The sequence below is a fragment of the Artemia franciscana genome, chromosome 3 (genome assembly GCF_032884065.1).
Source record: "Artemia franciscana chromosome 3, ASM3288406v1, whole genome shotgun sequence".
NCBI lineage: Eukaryota > Metazoa > Arthropoda > Branchiopoda > Anostraca > Artemiidae > Artemia > Artemia franciscana.
Window position 1 is genome coordinate 55,949,377 of NC_088865.1, and position 21,631 is coordinate 55,971,007.

A 21,631-nucleotide genomic window follows, 5' to 3' on the forward strand; every position below is an offset into this window, starting at 1 on the left:
AACAGCATGTAATGATTTATTCATAGCCTACATCATACAAAAATACTCGATACTCGTGGAGTAATTGAAAATGAAAAGAAAACAGAAACGAGACTAAACATTAACATAAGACTAAAAAATTAAGTTTTTTTTGAAAAAAACGAAAAAAAAAACAAATATCAACTAACATAACATAATTAAAAAACAATAATTATTACTTTATAAAGATCAGCAGATAAGGTAATCGTGAAATGCTACTATTAAGTGGCTCTAAAAGTGCTGCATATAATAACAATAATTCAATTTTATGAAGCATAACAATAAAAAAGAGAGAAAATATTAGAATTATACATAATTAAATTAACTAAACGGAGGGACTAAGGGACGATGGAGTGAAGAACAGTCAAGAGCTGATTCTACTCTTTACATTTTGAAACAAGCGTCCATAGACAGATACTTTAACCTAAATATATTTCCTTATAACCTTTTGATTCCTAAAAACTTGAATATTTGAAAAAAAGCTAAAAAATTACTAAACTTATAATTTAACTAGGATTTTTTCTGAAAAAAAAAAAGAATTGCAGCTTATTGAGCTGAAGTGCGAATAATATAATGAGTAATTTGGGAGACTCAAAAAGAGCTTTGAGACAAAGTCAAATATTTAACAGTAAAGAGTAAACAGTAAAGAGCTCAATGCAGCATGGCTAGCTTCTCTATTACATCAGGTATTCTATACTGTGGAGTTATTTTAGTATTACTTTGCCAAGGGGGGACATGTAAATAAAGTTTACAATATCTAACATGAAAAGGCAGGATTTTCTTAATAAAGCTCCTCTTTAAAAGAGAATAAAGATCAGAAAGGTAGGGAAACAATTATAACAGTAAGTAGAAGAAAGCCCAGTTAGTGTACTTCTATTATACTTCTTTCGATTTGCAACAATCTTAGAAATGCCAAATCGTTTTTTTTCAACATCACAAGCAGTTCACTGTTGCCGGCTAGAATTGAATCGTTCAGACTGTAATATTGAACCACAGTGAAGACGGAACCAAACGTATAGAAAAACCGGAACAAACTAAAGCCCTAATTTAGGACGGGGCATTTTTAGAGTTCTTTTTTTGTGCAGAAAATCGGATCTCAGATTTTGACTTGGATGAGGGGAGGGGCACACAAGTACTATTGTTATAAATACATCCAATTTTACGAACCCTGCTATCCTTTAGTGTCCATAGTTTTTGTAGTTTCAAGTGAGTGATATAAAACAGTTCAAACGTAAAAGGGGTAAGAGCAAAACACATTTTTGTCTCTTAAATGCAGTTTCGTCCGAAAAAAACACTAAGAATTTTCTTGAAAGTATGAAACTTACAAGCTGAAACAAACAGAAACTAATATGCATAATCAAGACAAACTTAAAAAAAACTGATATTACCGAAAACAGGAAAGTGCCACCCCCTAAATCTTTTAAAGATATTTGTAGATACTTGAATATAAAAACATTGAAAAACGTCCAAAATACTTGAGGATTCCAGGAACTGATATCCGTATATATTAAAACATTCTTCTACTTTCGTTAATTTGATTAATATGGGCTTTTTCTTGTCGATATTATAACAAATAAAAATTACTCTGTTCAAAATACATATAGCTCTCAATATAACCCATAAGCCTCTCAAGCCGTTTAGATGTTTTGAAAGGTTATAAAGCACATTTTTTTTAAAGGATGCAGTTACCAGCGGTAGATCAAAATACAGATCTTTTTCAGTAAAGCACAAATGACGCAATGGTCTTTAAAAGGTTTAGGGGGTGGTAGCTTAACAGCTGTTCGCCGTAATTACTGTTCGTTTAAAAGCGATAAAATCGACATGATGGATCATTCTCATTAAAAAACGAAAAATGGACTAAAGCTCGTCAGTATTTACTGAGATTTAGAATTAAAGGTGTTTTAAGAGAATCTATTATTAAATTAAATTTCATCGTGAAATGTCAGTTCCATAGCTAAATCTCGATAATATAAATCACAATAGAAAATTCATATTAAACAATCACAGTTGTACCAAAGTTTAATAAATCAAAATACAAAAAGCGCCCAGCACATAAAACGCTACACTTTCGAGATACTTATTTTGCCAAAAAAAAATGACAACAAAAATAGTAAATTAAAGATAAACACAATTAAATGTTTCAAAATCATCAATTTTTTTGAATATTTCATTTTGAATTATCGTAAGGATTAGAAGGTAGAACTATATGCCAAATAAAAAAAAATTAACCAAACCGACGCAGATGTATCCTACGCTTAAACAAGAAAATATATATATATATATATATATATATATATATATATACTAACGAAATAAAACAAATACTTCATTAATTGGTTTCACTCTATTGAATGTCAAGTTAATAATTTTTACGGAACTAAAAGATCATAAAAAGGCCTTTCTATCAAACTAATACAGTCAATTTCTACTTAAAATGCTTATGAGAGGAGTTAAAATGACACTGAATTTCTCCAACTGACAGAAATTCTTCATCACACATATTACATACAAAAAGTTTTATATTCTTATCAGCCTTCAGCAATGTGTTATCCAATTTTACATTACCGTCAACATTGAAGGAACTACTAAGATTTGCCAACTTTTCAAGCAATTTACCGTTTTTGTCACAAACACGAGAGCTAATGTGAAGATCAATTTTCCTAATGGAATCATAAGTTTTACTACATAGCTTACATTTAAATGGATTGCGATTTGGATGCACACGTCGCACATGCGCCAGTAAAGGTCTCTTATAGTTGAAGCTTTTGCTGCAGGACTCGCAACTGAAAGGGGTAGGATTGGAGTGTAAAGCCACATGCTGATCACGATAAGAAGACTCAGCAAATACTTTATTGCATATACTACAGCCGTATTTCTTTTCTCTGATTTTTTTTTCTCCTGCTTTCTTTGTATGAACCCTCTGATGGTTTTTTAAATTCTTTCTTGATCCAAAGCACATGTCACATAGCTTGCATTTATGTGGCGTATCACCAGTGTGACTATTCACGTGATCGTCCCGGGCAATTTTGTCCTTAAAAGCCTCGTTACAGAACTCACAAGTGTAAGGTCTTTCGTTGCTATGACATTTCAAATGACTCACTAAACTAGCCATATGTGCCAAGGCTTTATTACAAATTTTGCACTTGAATGGTTTTTCTCCCGTATGGACCCTCGTATGCTCCACTAACCTGAATTTTGTGTAACACTTTCTTTTACAGATTCCACACTCATGAGTTGCTCCGACAGTGTGTCTTCTCTTATGATTGGAGTAACACTTCTGAGTTTTGAATTTTAGAGAACATATTTCACACTCAAACAATTTTTCAGGGATCGTCCCACTCTCATTTCTTAAGTGACTATCCATGTGATATTTGAGAGTTTTACTTTGTCGAAATTGCATTCCACATCGTTCACATGTGAAGTTCTTTTCTCCAGTGTGCATTTGCATATGAAGATCAAGATGAACCTTAGAAAAAAATCCTACGCCACAAGAATTGCATAAAAATTGCCTACCCTTAACGTGTCTTCGCATATGACTTAAGAACGACTCACGACGAGTCAAAGTCTTTTTGCATATATTGCACTCATAAGGGCCGTCTTTTGCTCCACCTTGAGAGTCAAAACGACGAACAAGATCACACTTATTCTGTAATTTTGAACAGTAAAACCGACATTGCTGGATTTCTATTTCATCGTGGATTTTGAAGTGACTTAATAGTGAAAGACGGAGAGAAAATGCTTCATTGCAAATTCTACAAATGTGAGACTTTCCTGATAACTGCATAGATGGTATTTTTTCACCCACTGCATTTTTGACTTTGGTTGCCAAAGTTAATTTTCCTGAATAAGATGATCTTCTATTAATTCTTTTGTTTTTCCCACTATCACTACGAGTATGGCCCTCTGAAGGTCCCATTTCTAATTGTTTTCCAGTCTGAGAATCTTCAGAACACGCTTCATATGCTTCTCTATTATATTTGTCTATTTCTGAAAAAAAGATTAATTATAAAACATAACAATAATACAAAACTCTTAATGATCTTAAGTTAAAATAGCGATCCACTAAAATGGGTATAAAAAGAAACTCGATAATACCCCTAAAGAGGAGAACGCCTGGATGGGCTAAAACAACAACTACTAACAGCTCACTGCAGCAGTAAGTTTTACAAGACCAACACAACTTCGCCTGCTCCTTTCCCAAAACAAAAGATCCCCCCCCCCAGCCTTCAATTTTTTCAGAAGTTCAATCAATGTACCACGGGGGATAACATAGCCCTCGTATCCCTTGGAACAAGGGCCGTTCAAAAAGTAGATAGATAACTATTTACCAAGAGATTTGGTAAAAGTAATAGGAAACTTGTATGAGGTTGGGCATGTGACTAGATTGCCAACTCAGAGATTGTAATTGGGGTCAAAATCAACAGTTAATAGTGGAAGGGGCCCGGCAATGCACCAAAATTGTTTTTTATCTAATTAGATCAAACCTAAGAGCCGTAAGTCCATGGTTAAAAAGGATCATGACTTTAAAGGTCCCCCCCCCTCCGACAAAGAAAAGAAAACAAATAGGATCGCACAAAGGGCAAAAAATATTGTTATTTTCTTACCAAGTGAACACTTCTATTATTGAGTTCTTGAGGAAATAGAGCCTCAAAACAGATGGAAAGGCAGAAAAAAATTATTTCCCACAAAAGAAGCCCGAGAATGAACTAACTAAGTTTTACTTCTTTTCGTTTCCTATGGAAGATGGGTTATAGAAACTTGGAAGGGAGCTCATTTGATTGAAAATTGAAAGTTCTAATGCCCTTTTTTAAAATCAAATTGATTTAATGGCGACTAATCTACCTCTGGTACCCTTTCCTGCTGACCCCTTCTACCACAAGTCTCATGATGTCGCATCCAAATTTTGAGAGAATAATTTTATTTAGAAACGTAAACAAACCTAATAATAATACCTCCAAGGTCACCACAACCCCAAACCCTACAGGGGATACGGCCTCTGACTATGTAAATCGACCATTGTTCACACATAGACTGTAGTGAAAACATACTTAGGGGACCGTTTACTAGGCTAAGATTTTCAAAGTTTCACTAAATATAATCCCAAAACGACGCACGTAACTGAACAAATGGGTCGTTCGGTTCAGATGGGTCAGAAGCTGGGGCAAGAAGACTTTAAATCTTATTCTGGGGAGATTTAAGAGGCTATATAGGTTTTGTCTCTGTTTCCACAAAATATTTTTGCACTTAAAATCCAATCGGATTCATAATCATAAATAATGCAAGTTTGGTTAGGTTAGGTTCATTCGGTCGTTCGGTGTCGTCACGGTCAAATGGGTCGTTTGGTTCAGATGGGTCAGAGGCTGGAGCAAGAAGAATTCAAATCCTATTCTGGGGAGGTTTAAAAGGCTGTGACATAACCGGAACGGATCCGCTCTCTTTGGGAGAGTTGGGGGGAAGGTTAATTTCGAAAAATTAGAAGAAATGAGGTATTTTTAGCTTACAAAAGAGTGATCGGGTCTTAATGAAATTCCATATTTAGAGGTACTTTGTAACTCAGATCTCTTATTTTAAATCCCAACCGGATCCAGTGTCATTAGCGGGAGTTGGGGGGGGGACCAGAAATCTTGAAAAAGGCTTAGAGTGGAGAGATCAGGATGAAACTTGGTGGGAAGAATAAGCACAAGTCCAAGATACGTGACTGACATAACTGGACGGGGTCCGCTCCCTTTAAGGGACTTGGGGGGGGGGGGGATTAGGAAAAATTAGAAAAAATGAGGTATTTGTAACTTACAAACGGGTGTTCAGATATTAATGAAATTTGATATTTAGATGGATTTTGTGCTTCAGAGCTCTTATTTTTTATCTCGACCAGATGCGGTGACATTGGAAGAGTTGGAGGGGGAAACCGGAAATCTCGGAAAACCTGAAAATTGAGGTATCTTTATCTTACGAATGGGTGATCGGAACTTAACGGGAATTGATATATAGAAAGATCTTATGTGTCAGATACTCCATTTTCAGTTCGAATCGGATCCAGGGACGTAGGGGTTGGAGGGGGAAACAGAAATCTTGGAAACCGGAAATCTTGGAAAATGCTTAGAGTGGAGAGATCGGGATGAAACTTGAAGAGAAGAATAAGCACAATTTCTAAATACCTTGTTGATATAATTAGAACGAATCCAGTCTCTTTGGGGGAGTTGGGGAGGGAGAAGGTGTTTATTCGGAAAAACTAATAGATTGAGGCATTTTTAACCTAAGAACGGGTGACCAGATTTTAATAGAATTTGACGTTTTGAAGGAACTCATGTCTCAGAGCTCTTATTTTAAATCCCGACCATATCTGGTGACACTGGGGGGAGAAACCGCAAATCTTCGAAAACGCTTAGAGTGGAGAGATCAGGATGAAACTTGGTGGGTAGAATGAACAAATGTCGTAGATACGTGATTGACGTAACTGCACTGGATCTACTCTTTTTGTGGGAGCTAAGATGTGGGGTTCAGTGCTTTGGCGAGTTTGGTGCTTCTGGACGTGCTAGGACGATGAAAATCGGTAGGCGTGTCAGGGAACTGCACAAACTGACTTGATAAAGTCGTTTTCCCCGATTCGACTATCTGGGGGCTGAAGGGAGAGGAAAAATTAGAAAAAATGAGGAATTTTTAACTTACAAGTGGGTGATCAGATCTTAATGAATTGTGATATTTAGAAGAACCTCGTGTCCCAGAGCTCTTATTTTAAATCCCGATCAGCATTAAGCCTCTGATTTTCCTTTTGAATCAGTCTATTAATTCTTAGAATTTTGCTAAAGCTCATGCCATATGAGTTCTTGGTTCTTCCGACCTCGTCACAAGTGTCATATGAACTCCTAGCTCTAGTTTTAAATATATTTCGCTCAACTGGGCTAGATCCAAGATATTTATTTACCCTTTGCATAAACAGATATTGCGTTTAAACCGGTTTAATATAAGTGATAATATTGTCACTGATTTCATCAGCTCGTCAAAAAGGCACATGTATAACTCATTATAAGCTATTAAGCAGCTAAAGAAAAACATATTGAGGTAAGAGTCTTGTTAAAAAAGGTTGATCAATATTCCTCTATATTCAAGGCTGAAACAAAAATTTCAGAACAGCTTCAGCCCTTAAGAGAATCAAACATGAAGCACATTTTCAATCCATTTATTTGAATAATGTTCCTCCCAGCCAAAAATACTTTAGTTAAACTATTACTAAAATCTGCTGCAAAATTATGTCTAAAAAATGAATAGCAAGTTAAATTATGATTTTTAAGCAGATTTACCGACATAAGCTTTACTAGTATTTCTTTTATTAATCAGTAGAAGAAAAGAAGTCAATTAAAAAAAAAAAAAATCAAAAAAAGTTTACCAAAACTACAAGCTTTTCAAGGTAACAGAAAGAGCTACATTATTCCAAAGATGTGCAGAAATGCAGTCGAACAATAATTTTACAAACAGAGCAGAAATCAAAATCAAAGAATAAAGCGCAACAAACAGGACAAGAAAATTACGATTAATAATAGTGAAAGCTAAAGCAAACCAAAATTACCACAAATTAAGCCTTGTAAAGGCTGAGCGTAGTTTTTACTCTACTGAAAGCAAAATACATTTTAAATATTTATTCCAAAATAACGCTAATAAATATAAAATTATTGAAACCTACAGGAAAAAATATCATTAGCTATTAAGTGGTGAGTCCTCTCATCAGTCCTTTCCAGTAATCCCAGCTATTACGATGATTTTCACTTTTTTTAGGTTGTAGTTGATAGGTTGACAAATAAAAATTATACTGCTTGAAATCAAAATTATTTTTGGCAAAGCACAAATGACGTACTGGCCTTTATAGGCTTAGCGGGCTTGATTTCAAGCAATGGCCTTTGGCCTAAAACTGAAAAAAAAACATCACATATTCTCAAAGTTAACCAATTATAAAACTATGTCAATTAAAAACAAACAGAAATGATTTTAAAACTTTTTCAAAAGACGAGCAACCATCATTGAATACTGAAACCCAAAATGAATAGGATGCTTAGCAAAGCACAAACGACGTAGTGCTTCCATTCTTGTAATTTCTGTTTGTTTTCGGATTCATTTGTGCATTTAATGAAATCTTTAGGTCTGATTAAATTTCTGTACACTTAAGCTTGAATTATTGTATTGCATGACTTCTGCTTATCTTATGGCTTAATAAATACCTTTAGTAAATTCTTTTTTCGAAAATACTTTTTAAATTAATGAAAGTAAAGAGCGACAAATATAAGCGATATCAAACATAAAACAAACCAAAATTTCTGTGAATTAACAATTTGACTACCAAACTAAAATGATGAAGAATAATTATATCAAACTGAAAATGAACAGAGGTTACCACAATCAAGACTTTTACTGTCGTTCTCTTCAAATTGGATAGTAATTGAACTGCTGTTTTAATTCTAAGCAAAATTCTAAGAATATTGAGGCACTGTCAAGGTTGTATTTTCATGCAGTAATTTTATTTTTACTTGCGAGCCATTTTTATGTCTTCTTATCAAAAACTGTTCGCTGCCATTGTTGACGAAATTCTCTAGCATTCGAACCATAGTTGGAAACTTTACAGCAAAGTATTCAAAATTAGCCAAATTTGATCAAAGGCAAAGAGTATGAGACTTCAAAATGTTCCTCTCTACTCTTATCAAATGTCGTTTCTAGCCATACATATTAATTTTGAACGATAAGCTTGTACCATAAGAGTACCGTAGAATACAGTAAATATTTAATGTTTTATTTCATGTGCATTATGTTATTTTATGGTTATCTCATCCACAGCCGGGATGACATTTAAAATTCAGCAAATATATCATTCCCAAAAAGATTCATTCAATTGGACCTAATTTTTCGATTAACAAATAGCTCACCTATATCAACATATTTTGTCTTGAAAGTGATTGTTTACAATAATCTTTAACTAGCAGGATAGTTATCTAGTTTAACTTATTTTACTCATGGATAGTTGATGATCCCTCCCTTTACTCATTTTAAGATTGCAAAACAAACAAACGATTTTCATCTTGACAAAATAGGCAACTATATACTTTTTAAACCTAAAAAACATACTCCTTTACTACCTATTTTTATAACTTGGAAGAAATACACGCAGGGTAAATTTCATACATTTATTAATAAAGTTGTCAATAACGATTTCGTGTTTGAATGGCAGAAAAAAAGTCAAATAATGGAAAAGTTTTCCTATATTCTGAAAGATTTCTACCCCCGCTTACCCAAAGGAAAGATATCTTTATATTTTTTTTTATTTGGTCCTTTCAACTTTTATAAATAAAAAAAAACAAGATTTTTTTTAACTGAAAGTAAGGAGCGATATTAAAACTTAAAACGAACAGAAATTACTTCGTATATGAAATTGGCTGTTTCCTCATCAACGCCCCGCTCTTTACGCAATTTTTTTTTTACTGCTGTAAAAAGAAGAGTTGAGAGAAAGAGTCAAACTTTAGCGTAAAGAGGGGGCGTTGATGAGGAAGCAACCCGTTTCATATACGAAGTAATTTCTGTTCGTTTTAAGTTTTAATATCGCTCCTTACTTTCAGTTAAAAAAACTTGTTTTTTGTTATTTAATTTCTGAACGTTTTTGAATCGATGCATGTTTTGATCTTGGCTTTTTATTATTTTTTTGGCTAAATGGCTTTCTCATAATTTTGATCGAATGATTTTGAAAAAAAAGAGCGGGGGAGGAAGCCTAGTTGCCCTCCGATTTTTTGGATAATTAAAAGGGCAACTAGAACTTTTAATTTTTTACGAATCTTTTTATTAGTAAAAGGTATACGTAACTTATAAATTAGCTTACGTAAAGAACTTTTTTATTCTCATGTTTTTATTACATATATGAGGGGGCTCCCCCCTCGTCAGTACCTCGCTCTTTACACTAAAGCTTAAATTTTGTCCCAATTCTTTAAGAATGACCCCTGAATGACAAAAGCCGTAGAATAAATAGTTGAAATTACTAAAAACACTTTAGCGTGAAGAGCGAGGTATTAGGAGGAGGTGAGCCCCTCATATGGGTAATAGTTTCTGTTCGTTTTAAGTTTTAATACTGCTCCTTACTTCAAGCTGAAAAAAAAAACTTTTTCATATTTATTTTTTCATTGTTTTTTTTTTTAATAATGCTAGTAAATCCTGCGCTCCCTTCATGGAAATGTTCTTCCCCCATGACAAATTCCTCGATGGAAAGTTCCCCCAGCATATCCCCCTCTTCTCAACCCCTCCCCCAACCAAAAAATCCTCCTGAAAACGCCTGTACACTTCCCAATAACCATTACTATATCTAAGCATTGGACAAAATTTGTAACCTGTGGCCCCTCCCACGGGGACTGTGGGGGATTAAGTCGCCCAAAAGACATAGTTATAAGGTTTTTCGACTACGATGACTAAAATGGCTATCTCATAATTTTGATCCGTTGACTTTGGGAAAATAATTAGCGTGGGAGGGGGCCTAGGTGCCCTCCAATTTTTTTGGTCACTTAAAAAGGGCACTAGAACTTTTCATTTCCGGTAGAATGAGATCTCTCGCAACATTCTAGGACAACTGGGTCGATACGATCATACCTGGAAAAAAAACAACAAACAAATAAACACGCATCCGTGATCTGCCTTCTGGCAAAAAATACAAAATTCCACATTTTTGTAGATAGGAGCTTGAAACTTCTACAGTTGGGTTCTCACAGTAGGATTTTGCAATGTGTATATTGCATTTTTTATTCTTGGAACTATCTATTTTATTCCGACGGGCAATACGCTTTTTTGGATTCATATTTATCCAAAAATAAATATGTTAGATTGGAGAAATTTAATAGTTTTGAACTTGGAAAGATGCCATATTACACTTTTTAGCTTGATTGAACATTTGCCGAATGATCTTTTACGAATATGATCAAAACCTTAACATGCTCAACATGAACACAATAAACATTACATTCAATAGAATATTTTCTCTTCCTTCTGTTAATGGCAAACATCCCTGCGACTAACACTACTGACAACCTAACACAGCGCATAACTCCCTAAACCAACACAGAAAAAAGTATTGCCAGTTATTCTTCTTATTTTCCATGTTTTTTTCATTCCCCTAAATTTCCCTATTTTTTCCTTTCCAATGTATTTTCCTAAATATAGAAGATACAATTTGCACTGCAGCCTCCTTAAGCTACACCGCCTTGAATTTGTCCTAAAAATATTCGCATGAATATCAAGCTCAAATCTCATTTTCGTATTGAATTTTTATCAGCCACGTTCGTTGAATATGCAGATAAGCATTTGACAGTTTATGTTATCCTGCATCTTCAAAATGTTTCTGCAATAAGTGGGGACATTGCACCCCTTCAAAAACTCACATTGCTGAATTCACAATGAAATGAAGGATTGAATTTCTGGGGTTAAGTCAAAAATGAAAATGTAATAACAACTTGATACTGTTTAACTTAGTACTTTAGGCTGTTCACCACAAAGATATGTAATCATCGATAAAAAAAGAAGTTGGTTTAAAGTGAAAAGTTTCAAAAACTGAGTGTAAACTAATCTTTTAAACAGACGTTTCGTGAAATATTATAATATTTGCAATTTCTCTAGTTTGTTAGTTACGCTTTACTTTTAAGCTTTTATACTTCTAAGCCCAGAGTTTATACTTCATTAGTTCGCACTCAGTTCACACTTCATTTAAGGCGAACAAAACTGTATGGAATTGTAATATTGTTCAAAACATGAAGTCAAGTTCGGCTGGGTCGGAAATAACTTTTGTTTCATTTCCCATACCCACTCCCCTGGAATTATTGTCTGAATTCCTGCCATAAGTTTGGCCGGTTCCAAAACTTTTCTAGTTTCCAATTTTTTCTCCATAGTTTATTCGGACGAAGATTGAGGCGTCATCTTTTCTTTATAATGAAGAAATTCATGAAATTAGAAATCAATATTAAAAAGATATGTTTAAATATTTTTAAGCCAAACACGTCCATCTAAGAAAACTGGTGTCTTAAATAATTTAACTCATAAGATTGTATTTTCTTATTTCAAATCTTTTCACTAGGGGAGGATATCCCTCTTAACTTAAATCAAAATTAAAAGTTATAAATTTAAATAAATGAAATTTAAAGGTAAAAAAATACGGTCTACCAACAATTTTTGGAAGACTTTTGTCAAGGATATACAGCAACATCAGATTGCTAACCCCTGTTTTGACTTTTTCCTCGTCATTATCTATTAACCTTTAGCTCATTCTAAGTTAACTTCTATATCTCTCGCAACGACGTAGAAGCAATTCACGCAGAAGTTTAACACATTTACTCATAAAGTTTTCAATAACAATTTATTGCTGGAAGTATTTTATAGTTAAAGTGTTAAAGCGTTTTTTTTTTACTGTTGAATCTTTCTGAACAGCGACATGCATGTTTTAGCACTACTATGGGACTCATTTAAATGCGATTTTTTTCTCTTTACTTTTTTTTACATGTTTTTTTTTTATTTTTCGTTTTTTATGTATTGGGGTTCCCTTAACTCAAGGGCCGGGAAAAAGTTTATTTTTAGGATAGTTCCAAATGACTCCATGTCAAAAGTGCTGCGATAAATTCCAATAGAATGTTAAGTTACCAATACACCATATAAAACTCCGAGGCGTGGCTTATGCCTGTTTATCGTCGTATCCAGTTTTTTCATTGACCATATATTCTTCTTAGATTTTTTTTCTCATTGCTACTGAAGGCCATATCCATGGGGGGATGATACGGGGTTCAAACAACATCCCCCCCCACACCCAAAAAAAAGAAAAAAAATGTCCCAATTGTAAAAACATAACACAAACGAATGTAAACAAATTTTGACGCGTATTTTTAAGTTTCTCTTGCAAAGTAAAATACATGTTATGCGGTAAGTTTTGCGTGAATAATGTAGATGACCAAACTAAATAATACTTTGTTTTCATAGCATAAACTTTAAGCTTTTTTAAATATTTTGTCAATTGCAACGTCCCCCGAGTGGGCAACTCGACCTTAGCAATGTGTCCCTAGAAATGGCACGCCACGATCCTAAAGAACTTGATAACTACTGTATCGTTGACCACACAAAGGCCGTAAAAATTAATGAAGGCAAACTAACACCATCAACTGGAAACTAAAAATTGTGTGAATGAATGTTAGGGCACCCTCGTCCTTGTTTTGACAGTTAAGGCTTGTAATCGTTGTAATTGTGATGTGATTACAATCTTAAAACGAGCCTACAGCTGTAATTTGCACTTAGAGGACAAGGTACTTATATAGAGGACAAGGTACTTATATCATTGGATTCATTAATTTTAGATCTTTCAATTCCTCGATCTACAACTATAATAGTGGAGAATTTTTCTAAGAGAATGATCTGAACTTGCTAAGAAAAATGTGGAAATATATTTATTTTCGCATGATTTGAACTAATTTTTCAAATTAAAAAACACAAAGCAGTTTAAATAAATTTATTTCAATCTATCAGTATCAAAATAATCGTCTTGCGTTGAAACATTAATACTGTAGAAGTGCATAAAAAATAGCATACAAACTTACAGAGAAAACTTGTAATATATATACATAAGGGATATGAGGTAGCGTAATCTAATATTTTCTCCCTCGCTTGATTATAATTTTCTTGTAGTTTGTAGTTTTGAGCGTCTTTATTAGATATCGCCAGCTTTTAGCCTAATTTTTTTTTAATTTAAACTGCCTACAGAAAAATTTAAATATCATTGTTTTAGAGAGAACAGTCAAAAGGGAATATGTCACTGTCTGCCATATCTACTCTTATAAATTATCTAATATACTAACATAAATGCCATACCTTCATCACTAACATCGTCTATATCAGAATCGCAAGATTCATAATAGATGGCCTTGCTGTTTCTTCGTCTGAGATACGGTTTTTCTAGATCAGATGGCGTTGATTGTGTTATGGATACAGATTCTTTTTTAATGTTTCGTATAGATCGTTCCAACTCCATTGCTGGCTTTTCGTCGTCCTGCATTGGTTCATGGGAGACAGGAGGTAAGAAGACGGTATCCATCGCTATCGATATATTCTTCGTTTCAAAAGATGTCAATATATCCGCTTGGTAATCTAGAATGTTAAAAGATATAGTTCTTTTAAAACTAATCAAGCCTGCTATTACAACAAAGTCTAGACATTTACCCTGATACTAACAAGCATCATTTAGATTTTTCTCCCTGTCTCTTTCAGACACGTCCTTCAATGACGAAACAAATATAAGATCATTAGCAATTAAGAAAAATGTTTTTTGTAGCTATTAAAATCGTTTATCATGCTTTATTTGTGGAATGAATGGAAAATTAAACATGAAGGCGAACCAATTAATTTTTTTAAATATTCACGAACTATCATATCTAAATATGGAAAAAATTCAATATCTGTCCGATCATAAATGAGCTAATTTGTAATGAGTGAATTCTTGTGCAATCGGCCTACAGGAATTGAAATTTATTATGTAAGCATGGAAAAAAAAATGAAACATTGTAGAAATTTGTGTTGTGATTATGGTTAGGAAAAATTAACAGTCATTGTCATAAGTTGTATACTTACCTCTTCCAAAAAAAAACAACATTATTTAAACTAAAAACAAAGGACGGGAGATCAAACACATTCGATGTTTAATTTTTTTTTTGTAAATCTATCATCTAATATAAATTGAACATTTATCTTAATGAACATTAACCATAGCTGTTACAACTAATATGGTCAGTTCTATTAAGTTAAACTAAGTTTATGTTTAGTACATACATCTAATCTGAATATAGTCGGCCCAGGAGAAGTGGAATTAATTCCCTTAAAATGAACAAAAGTGAAAAATTCCAGAAAATAATGTCGTGATTCTAATTAGGAAATAGTAATAATTAAACTTGTTCACAAAAAAACTATTACTTATGCTACTAACTATTACTTATACTACTTATACTATTACTTATACTACAGGATAGTAGATCAAACAGGTCAAACAAGGGAGACAAAATAGGTTTGTAATTCCATCACCGTGCATCTATTATAAAACATACATTTTAATGTATATTAACAAAATTTTTCATATTTGTCATGGCTATTTGAGTCGGTTCTAATATGCGTTTAACCCCTCGCCCTCCCTATATTCTTACACCAAGTTAATAGATTTTCCTTATATCTTTAATATGTGTTTGGCGGAATGTTTTTTTTTCTATCTGAAACGTTTATCTCTCCAGGCTGGGGTGTCTTTTATTGCTTATACTGATGATAATACTTAAACAGCGACGAAGACCACACTGCCTTTCGATCATAAACAGAAACAAGTCGTAAGACAGTGAAACTTTAATCTGAAATTAATATTTCAACCATATATCCAAGGGCCGTCCTAAGTAAAACACAAATGAGTCTATAAAAGAAACCTACATTAAAGTTTAACCATTAAAACTATTTTTGTTTCTTTTTTTAACAGTCTTAGCATCTTCACTACAATATTTTTTTTTAGTTTTAATGGTCGAATTTAATGTAAGTTTCTTTTATATATGCATTTGTATTTTGCGGAGAACAGTCAAAATATCTACACATATTTCATTCAGTTATGTTATTAAGACTGTTGTAAGTCAGTGCTTTGTTTCATTTGTTAAATTATTTTTTTTTTGTCTTTTTTGGCAACTTCATTTATGTATTTATATCTCGTCGGTCTTGAGGGAAATAAATAAATAAGCAAATAATCAACTAGTCGCAAAGTTTTTTTTTAATATTGATATTGAAAAATGTTGAATTGATACTTTATTGTTTCAAACAATTTGTTTTGAAGCAAACACAAGTGACTGAAAGATCTTAAGACTCGAAGCATTGCTATAAAAATAAACACTTGTGTGTTCAATAATTCATTCTTTAACCAATGAAGTAGTTCAAACATTAGGACAAAGAGAATTTTCAAAACCTGATTTACCTGATGAAGTCAAATTCCCTTTTTTATTAATTCATGCAAGTTGTCTCGTGGAAACTCCTTTTCAATGCTAATTCTAATACACAAAGGAGATACGTACTTGGAATAAAAAAAGTTTAATACGTTTTGCTGAATATATGTACCCTCCTTCAACTTACATTTTTTAATTTAACATATTTATTTTGTTTGAATCATCAAAAAAAAACAAGAAGGCACAAATATGGACTTAAAAAAAAAAGGAAATTTTACTTTCAAGATTAGGCATATCTGTCTCGAAAAGCCCAGAAGGAGTCTTAAATTGTTCAACATCAGAATTCATCATACAGTCCATGTTGGATCCTATTGAGCTACTGCGAGATCGGCTTGAAACAGTCAAACAATTGTTATATTGAAACTCCATGCTTTTGTTTGGCGATGGCTTTTCATCTTCTAAACCTAAAAATAAGAAACTAAATTCATTGAAAACGGAAATAAGGAAGTCCCTTAACTCCCCCAAAAGTCCTTAAAATCCCCTATTTGAAAGATGGTCTGTTTGAAATCTAAAGCATGATATATTTAAAAGACCCAATTTAGACAATGTATCTTCTCCTCAAATCCGGTTGTACTTGTCTCTTGGTTACGCCGTCGTAGTTCAGAAAAAGCAACAAAACAGTGGTATTTTGGTCTGTGGCCAAAGTGGCTATTAACTGTTGTAAACGTAGACAGCTAATAAAAGCACAAAATTTGCCTAGGTGGAAAAGATGGGTCACATTGTTGTACCGTTCAAGGATAAAGTTGGCCTAAAGGGTTGGAGGGATGGATTGGTCATATCGTGGTAATGTTCAGGGATAAATAATTTCCATTAGCTTCATAAAATGAACCATACCACTATGAATTTGTTCGAACTGACTTGTATTCCAATGGTTCAAATTATCAATGCTTTCTCTTTACATGTTAGTTAAGAAACTAATAGCAGGGTAAGTGAGAAGAGGAGAGTACCATGAGAGGAATATTCACATTGCAAAAATCCTGTACTCAATGTTTTTTCTTCTGCGTTGAAACCTACTTGTCTTTCAAGTCTCCAAAGTTTACTTAGGAAAGACAATGGGCAACTGCAAACTTTGTCACTGCTGGTTGACGAATGGTGTCCAGGTAAACGAATGGTGTAAGATTGGTGATGATGAGTTTTTTGTTTACTGCAAGATATGCAGGAAAAACCTTAGATGTTGCAGAGGCTTTTAAACCTTGAATCAGCATGCTTCATCAGATGAGCAAAAAAAAGATTGCAATCCATCTCAATCCGTTACAATTACGATTGTATGGATCGGCTAGGCAACAGTCCTAATCAGATCAGAAGAGCCTTTAGCTAGCAATGGAGGAAAAACTCTTGAGATATTTTGTGACATAGATGCAGCGTACAAAGATGCTGCGTACAAAGCAGAAATCCTCTGGGTACTTAAGTCCTTGTACGCTTCGATGTCTGCAGTTTCGTGTGACAGAATCGTTGATGTCTTTGAAGCCATGTTCAATGATAAGCTTCCCCTAGAATGTCGATGGAAGCAAAGAAAGCTATGTATTTGATAAGTGATGCACTTCACTCTTATGAAGGGCATAAGTGAAGCTCACTTTGTTCTTGAATGGGACGGAACTACAAACAGTGAAGAAAAAAAAGAACTATAGATTAGAGTGGAGTGTTTCATGGGATGTTTCGTGGAACTGGGGAGGACTTTGTAAAATAAAACTGATGTAATGCAGAGAGAGTCATGCATTTGATAACTAATGCACTTCACCAGGACCGTAAACAAACCCTTATGAAGGGAATGAGTGAAGGTCACTTTGTTCTTGAATACGACAAAATTACAAACAGGGAAGGAAAAAAAGAGCTATAGATTAGAGTGCGCTTTTGCTCTTCTTTAAGAGATCAAGTTAAGAGCCACCATCTGGTGGAGTGTTTCATGGGATGTTTCGTGAAACTGGTAAGGACATCGTAAAAAAAAAAAAAAAAAAAAAAAAAAAAAAAAAAAAAAAAAATGATGTCATGCATTGGAAGATAGAATTACATTGAAAAATGTTGAATTGATACTTTATTGTTTCAAACAATTTGTTTTGAAGCAAACACAAGTGACTGAAAGATCTTAAGACTCGAAGCATTGCTATAAAAATAAACACTTGTGTGTTCAATAATTCATTCTTTAACCAATGAAGTAGTTCAAACATTAGGACAAAGAGAATTTTCAAAACCTGATTTACCTGACGAAGTCAAATTCACCTTTTTATTAATTCATGCAAGTTGTCTCGTGGAAACTCCTTTTCAATGCTAATTCTAATACACAAAGGAGATACGTACTTGGAATAAAAAAAGTTTAATACGTTTTGCTGAATATATGTACCCTCCTTCAACTTACATTTTTTAATTTAACATATTCATTTTGTTTGAATCATCAAAAAAACAAGAAGGCACAAATATGGACTTAAAAAAAAAAGGAAATTTTACTTTCAAGATTAGGCATATCTGTCTCGAAAAGCCCAGAAGGAGTCTTAAATTGTTCAACGTCAGAATTCATCATACAGTCCATGTTTGATCCTATTGAGCTACTGCGCGATCGGCTTGAAACAGTCAAACAGTTGTTATATTGAAACTCCATGCTCTTGTTAGGCAATGGCTTTTCATCTTCTGAACCTAAAAATAAGAAACTAAATTCATTGAAAACGGAAATAATTAAAGAAACAGACTAAAAAATTTCACCTAACATTATTTAGACACCTGAGTCCAACCAAAAATCTATATTTATATATCTAAATTTCAAGTGGATCAGAGATTACTGGCCACTCCTAGTCCTGGTTTTGAGGGTAAATGTTCCAAGTCTATTTTTGTGTTACAGATCTTGTAACACAAAGGTTTACAAGATCTGGTTACACAGACTTAAAGATTTGAGTTTTAAAATGATTGGAAACTAGAAGTAGTTAAGTCTATGATTTGGTATCTAATGGGCACGAATCGAGTCCATCCAAAAACTCAATTTTGGCAGAGGCAATTTTTGTGCTTTTGGCCCTCTTTTTACCCTGGCTTCAAAAATTAAGTAAGGACCCACTTAGTAAAAAAAAGAACTGTTTGTCCTTTGTGGGAAAATGACAACGTTTCAGCACAATGTTTTTAAACACTAGCCCCCCCCCCCCAGTCCAATCGAATTTTAAAATTTGAGATTTTCCTTATGGATTTAAAAACAAAGTCATTAAAAAGTTCTTTTGCCTTTTCTCGATCGTTAACATCTTCGGTAGAAGCGATGTTAGAAAATTGACAAGATCAATAACAACAAAATAATTTTCAAAGTGGAACACAATTTTCTTTTTACACTGATTAAATACTCGTTGATGAATTGGTTAATTTATACTGCATTAGTCTTTCTCTGCAAAAAATGTATCATCAAATAATCAGCTTTGAATATTTTGAAAGCCTAACATCTTCTTTGTTATGATTCGAATTGGGAAAAAAAATAAATAAGGACTGCTAAAAAAAGACTGAAGCCATTATGCGTTGCGACAACAAGAAGGAGGTGAAAATTGGACCCGTTATTACTCCGTTTCTTCCCTATTTCTACTACTACTAACACCTCATCGTAGCACTAAGCCGCCTGAGGCCAACAAAGCTACGCACGCTCCTCCTCCATCCCAATCTATTCAAAGATTCCTTCTTTACAGAGCTCATAATTACTCCCTAAAAGTCCCTATGGTCCCTTTTTTAGCTGAAGTTCCTTCGAAGTCCTTTGTATACAGAAAGTCTCTTAACTCCCCCAAAAGTCCTTAAAATCCTCTAATTGGAAGATAGTCTATTTGAAATCTGAAGCATGATATATTTAAAAGACCCAATTTAGATAATATAGCTTCTCCTCAAATCCGGTTGTACTTATCTCATGGTTACGCCGTCGTAGTTCAGAAAGAAGCAACAAAACAGTGGGATTTTGGTCTGTGGCCAAAGTGGCTATTAACTGTTGTAAACGTAGACAGCTAATAAAAGCACAAAATTGACCTATGTGGTCGGTGGGATAGATGGGTCATTGTTGTATTGTACAAGGATAAAGAATAAAGTTGACCTATACCGTGGGAGGGATGGATTGGTCGTATCGTGGTAATGTTCAGGGATAGATAATTTCCTATTTCTTCATAAAATGAACCATACCACAATGAATTTGTTCGAATTGACTTGTATTCCAATGGTTCAAATTATCTATGCTTTCCCTCTAAATGTTAGTTAAGAAGCTAGTAGCAGGTTAAGTGAGAAGAGAAGAGTACCATGAGAGGAATATTCAGATGGCAAGAATCTTGTACTCAGTGTTTTTCCTACTGTGTTAAAACCTACTAGTCTTTCAGGTCTCTTAAGTTTACTTAGGAAAGATAATGGGCAACTGCAAATTTTTCGCTCCTGGTTGACGAATGGTGTCGAGATACATGAATGGTGTTGAATTGGTGATGATGAGTTTTCTTTTTACCGAAAAATATGCAGGAAAAACCTTAGATGTCGCAAAGGCTTTTAAAGCTTGAATCAGCATGCTGCATCAGACGAGCACAAAAAACATGTTACAATCAATCTATATCCGTTACAGTTACAATTGTGTGGATCGGCTAGGCAACAGTCCCAATCAGAGGAGCCATCAGAAGCAATGGAGGTAAAACTCTGGATATGTTTTGTGACAAAGATGCTGCGTAAAAAGCAGAAATCCTCTGAGTACTCTCTAAGTCCCTGTAAGCTTTGATGTCTGCAGCTTCGTGTGATTGAATCGTTGATGTCTTTGAAGCCATATTCAATGATAAGCTACCCCCCAGGATGTCGACGAGTGGAAAGAAAGCTATGTATTTGATATCTGATGCACTTCACCCAGACCGTAAACAAAATCTTAAGAAGGGCATGAGTGAAGCTCACTTTGTTCTTGAATGCGACGAAACTACAAACAGTGAAGTAAAAAAAGAGCTATAGATTAGAGTGCGCTTTTGCTCCTCTTTAAGAAATCAAGTTAGGAGCCACCATCTGGTGGAGTATTTTATGGGATGTTTCGTGGAACTGGTGAGAACATTGTAAAAAAAATAAAATAAAAATAAAAATGTAATGCATTGGGAGATAGAATTTACCTCTTGAAAGACTAACAATGATGAGCAGGGATGGGCCTCATTTCAATAAAAAGGTATGGTCGCAAACTGATGCATTGAAGACGAAAAAGTCTTCGAAAGAGCTTGCAAATACTGGAACGTGTAAAATCCGTGTTATGGCTAACGCATACATGAAAGGGCTCCAGAAATTTGGAAAGGAGTTGTCCGACTTCAGAGTCATCTTGAGGCATTTTCTACTTGGTCTGCAGTTCGCCAAGCAGTTGATGGGTGGCCGGTACTCTTGAAGTATTTTTTACATTACGTGCCATCGAAGAAACATTTGAAGAATGTAGCTTCATCGGCGAAGTACCTCAAGATTGTCAGCTACCTAAAAACGAAAGGTATGCTTGCGACCTCGAATTCGTGTATTCATTGTCAGTGTTTTTTACGAAATTCAGAGCAGCGTTTCAGGAAAACGAACTCCTTGTGCACGCTGTTCATGCCGAGCTGAAAAGCTTACTTCTTACTGTTTTAGCGAGACTTCTGAAACCCTACATTCTCATGTCTGCCGAT

General features: G+C 34.1%; 1 protein-coding gene across 4 annotated transcripts in view; it reads right to left on the reverse strand.

Annotated features, from left to right (window-relative positions):
• Positions 1–21,631, reverse strand: part of LOC136025443 (zinc finger protein 260-like) — a 31,530-nt gene continuing 9,899 nt past the window's right edge. The window contains exons 3-6 of one of the 4 annotated variants that reach the window (XM_065701470.1): positions 18,471–18,656; positions 16,247–16,432; positions 13,879–14,145; positions 1–4,005 (exon numbers count right to left, since the gene is read on the reverse strand). In XM_065701470.1, the coding sequence (XP_065557542.1) occupies positions 2,444–4,005; positions 13,879–14,145; positions 16,247–16,432; positions 18,471–18,621 (2,166 nt within the window). In that variant the 5' untranslated portion in view covers positions 18,622–18,656 and the 3' untranslated portion in view covers positions 1–2,443. Of the gene's footprint in view, positions 4,006–13,878; positions 14,155–16,246; positions 16,433–18,470; positions 18,657–21,631 lie in introns of all 4 variants that reach the window. The other 3 variants (XM_065701469.1, XM_065701471.1, XM_065701472.1) reach the window with 3 other exon arrangements.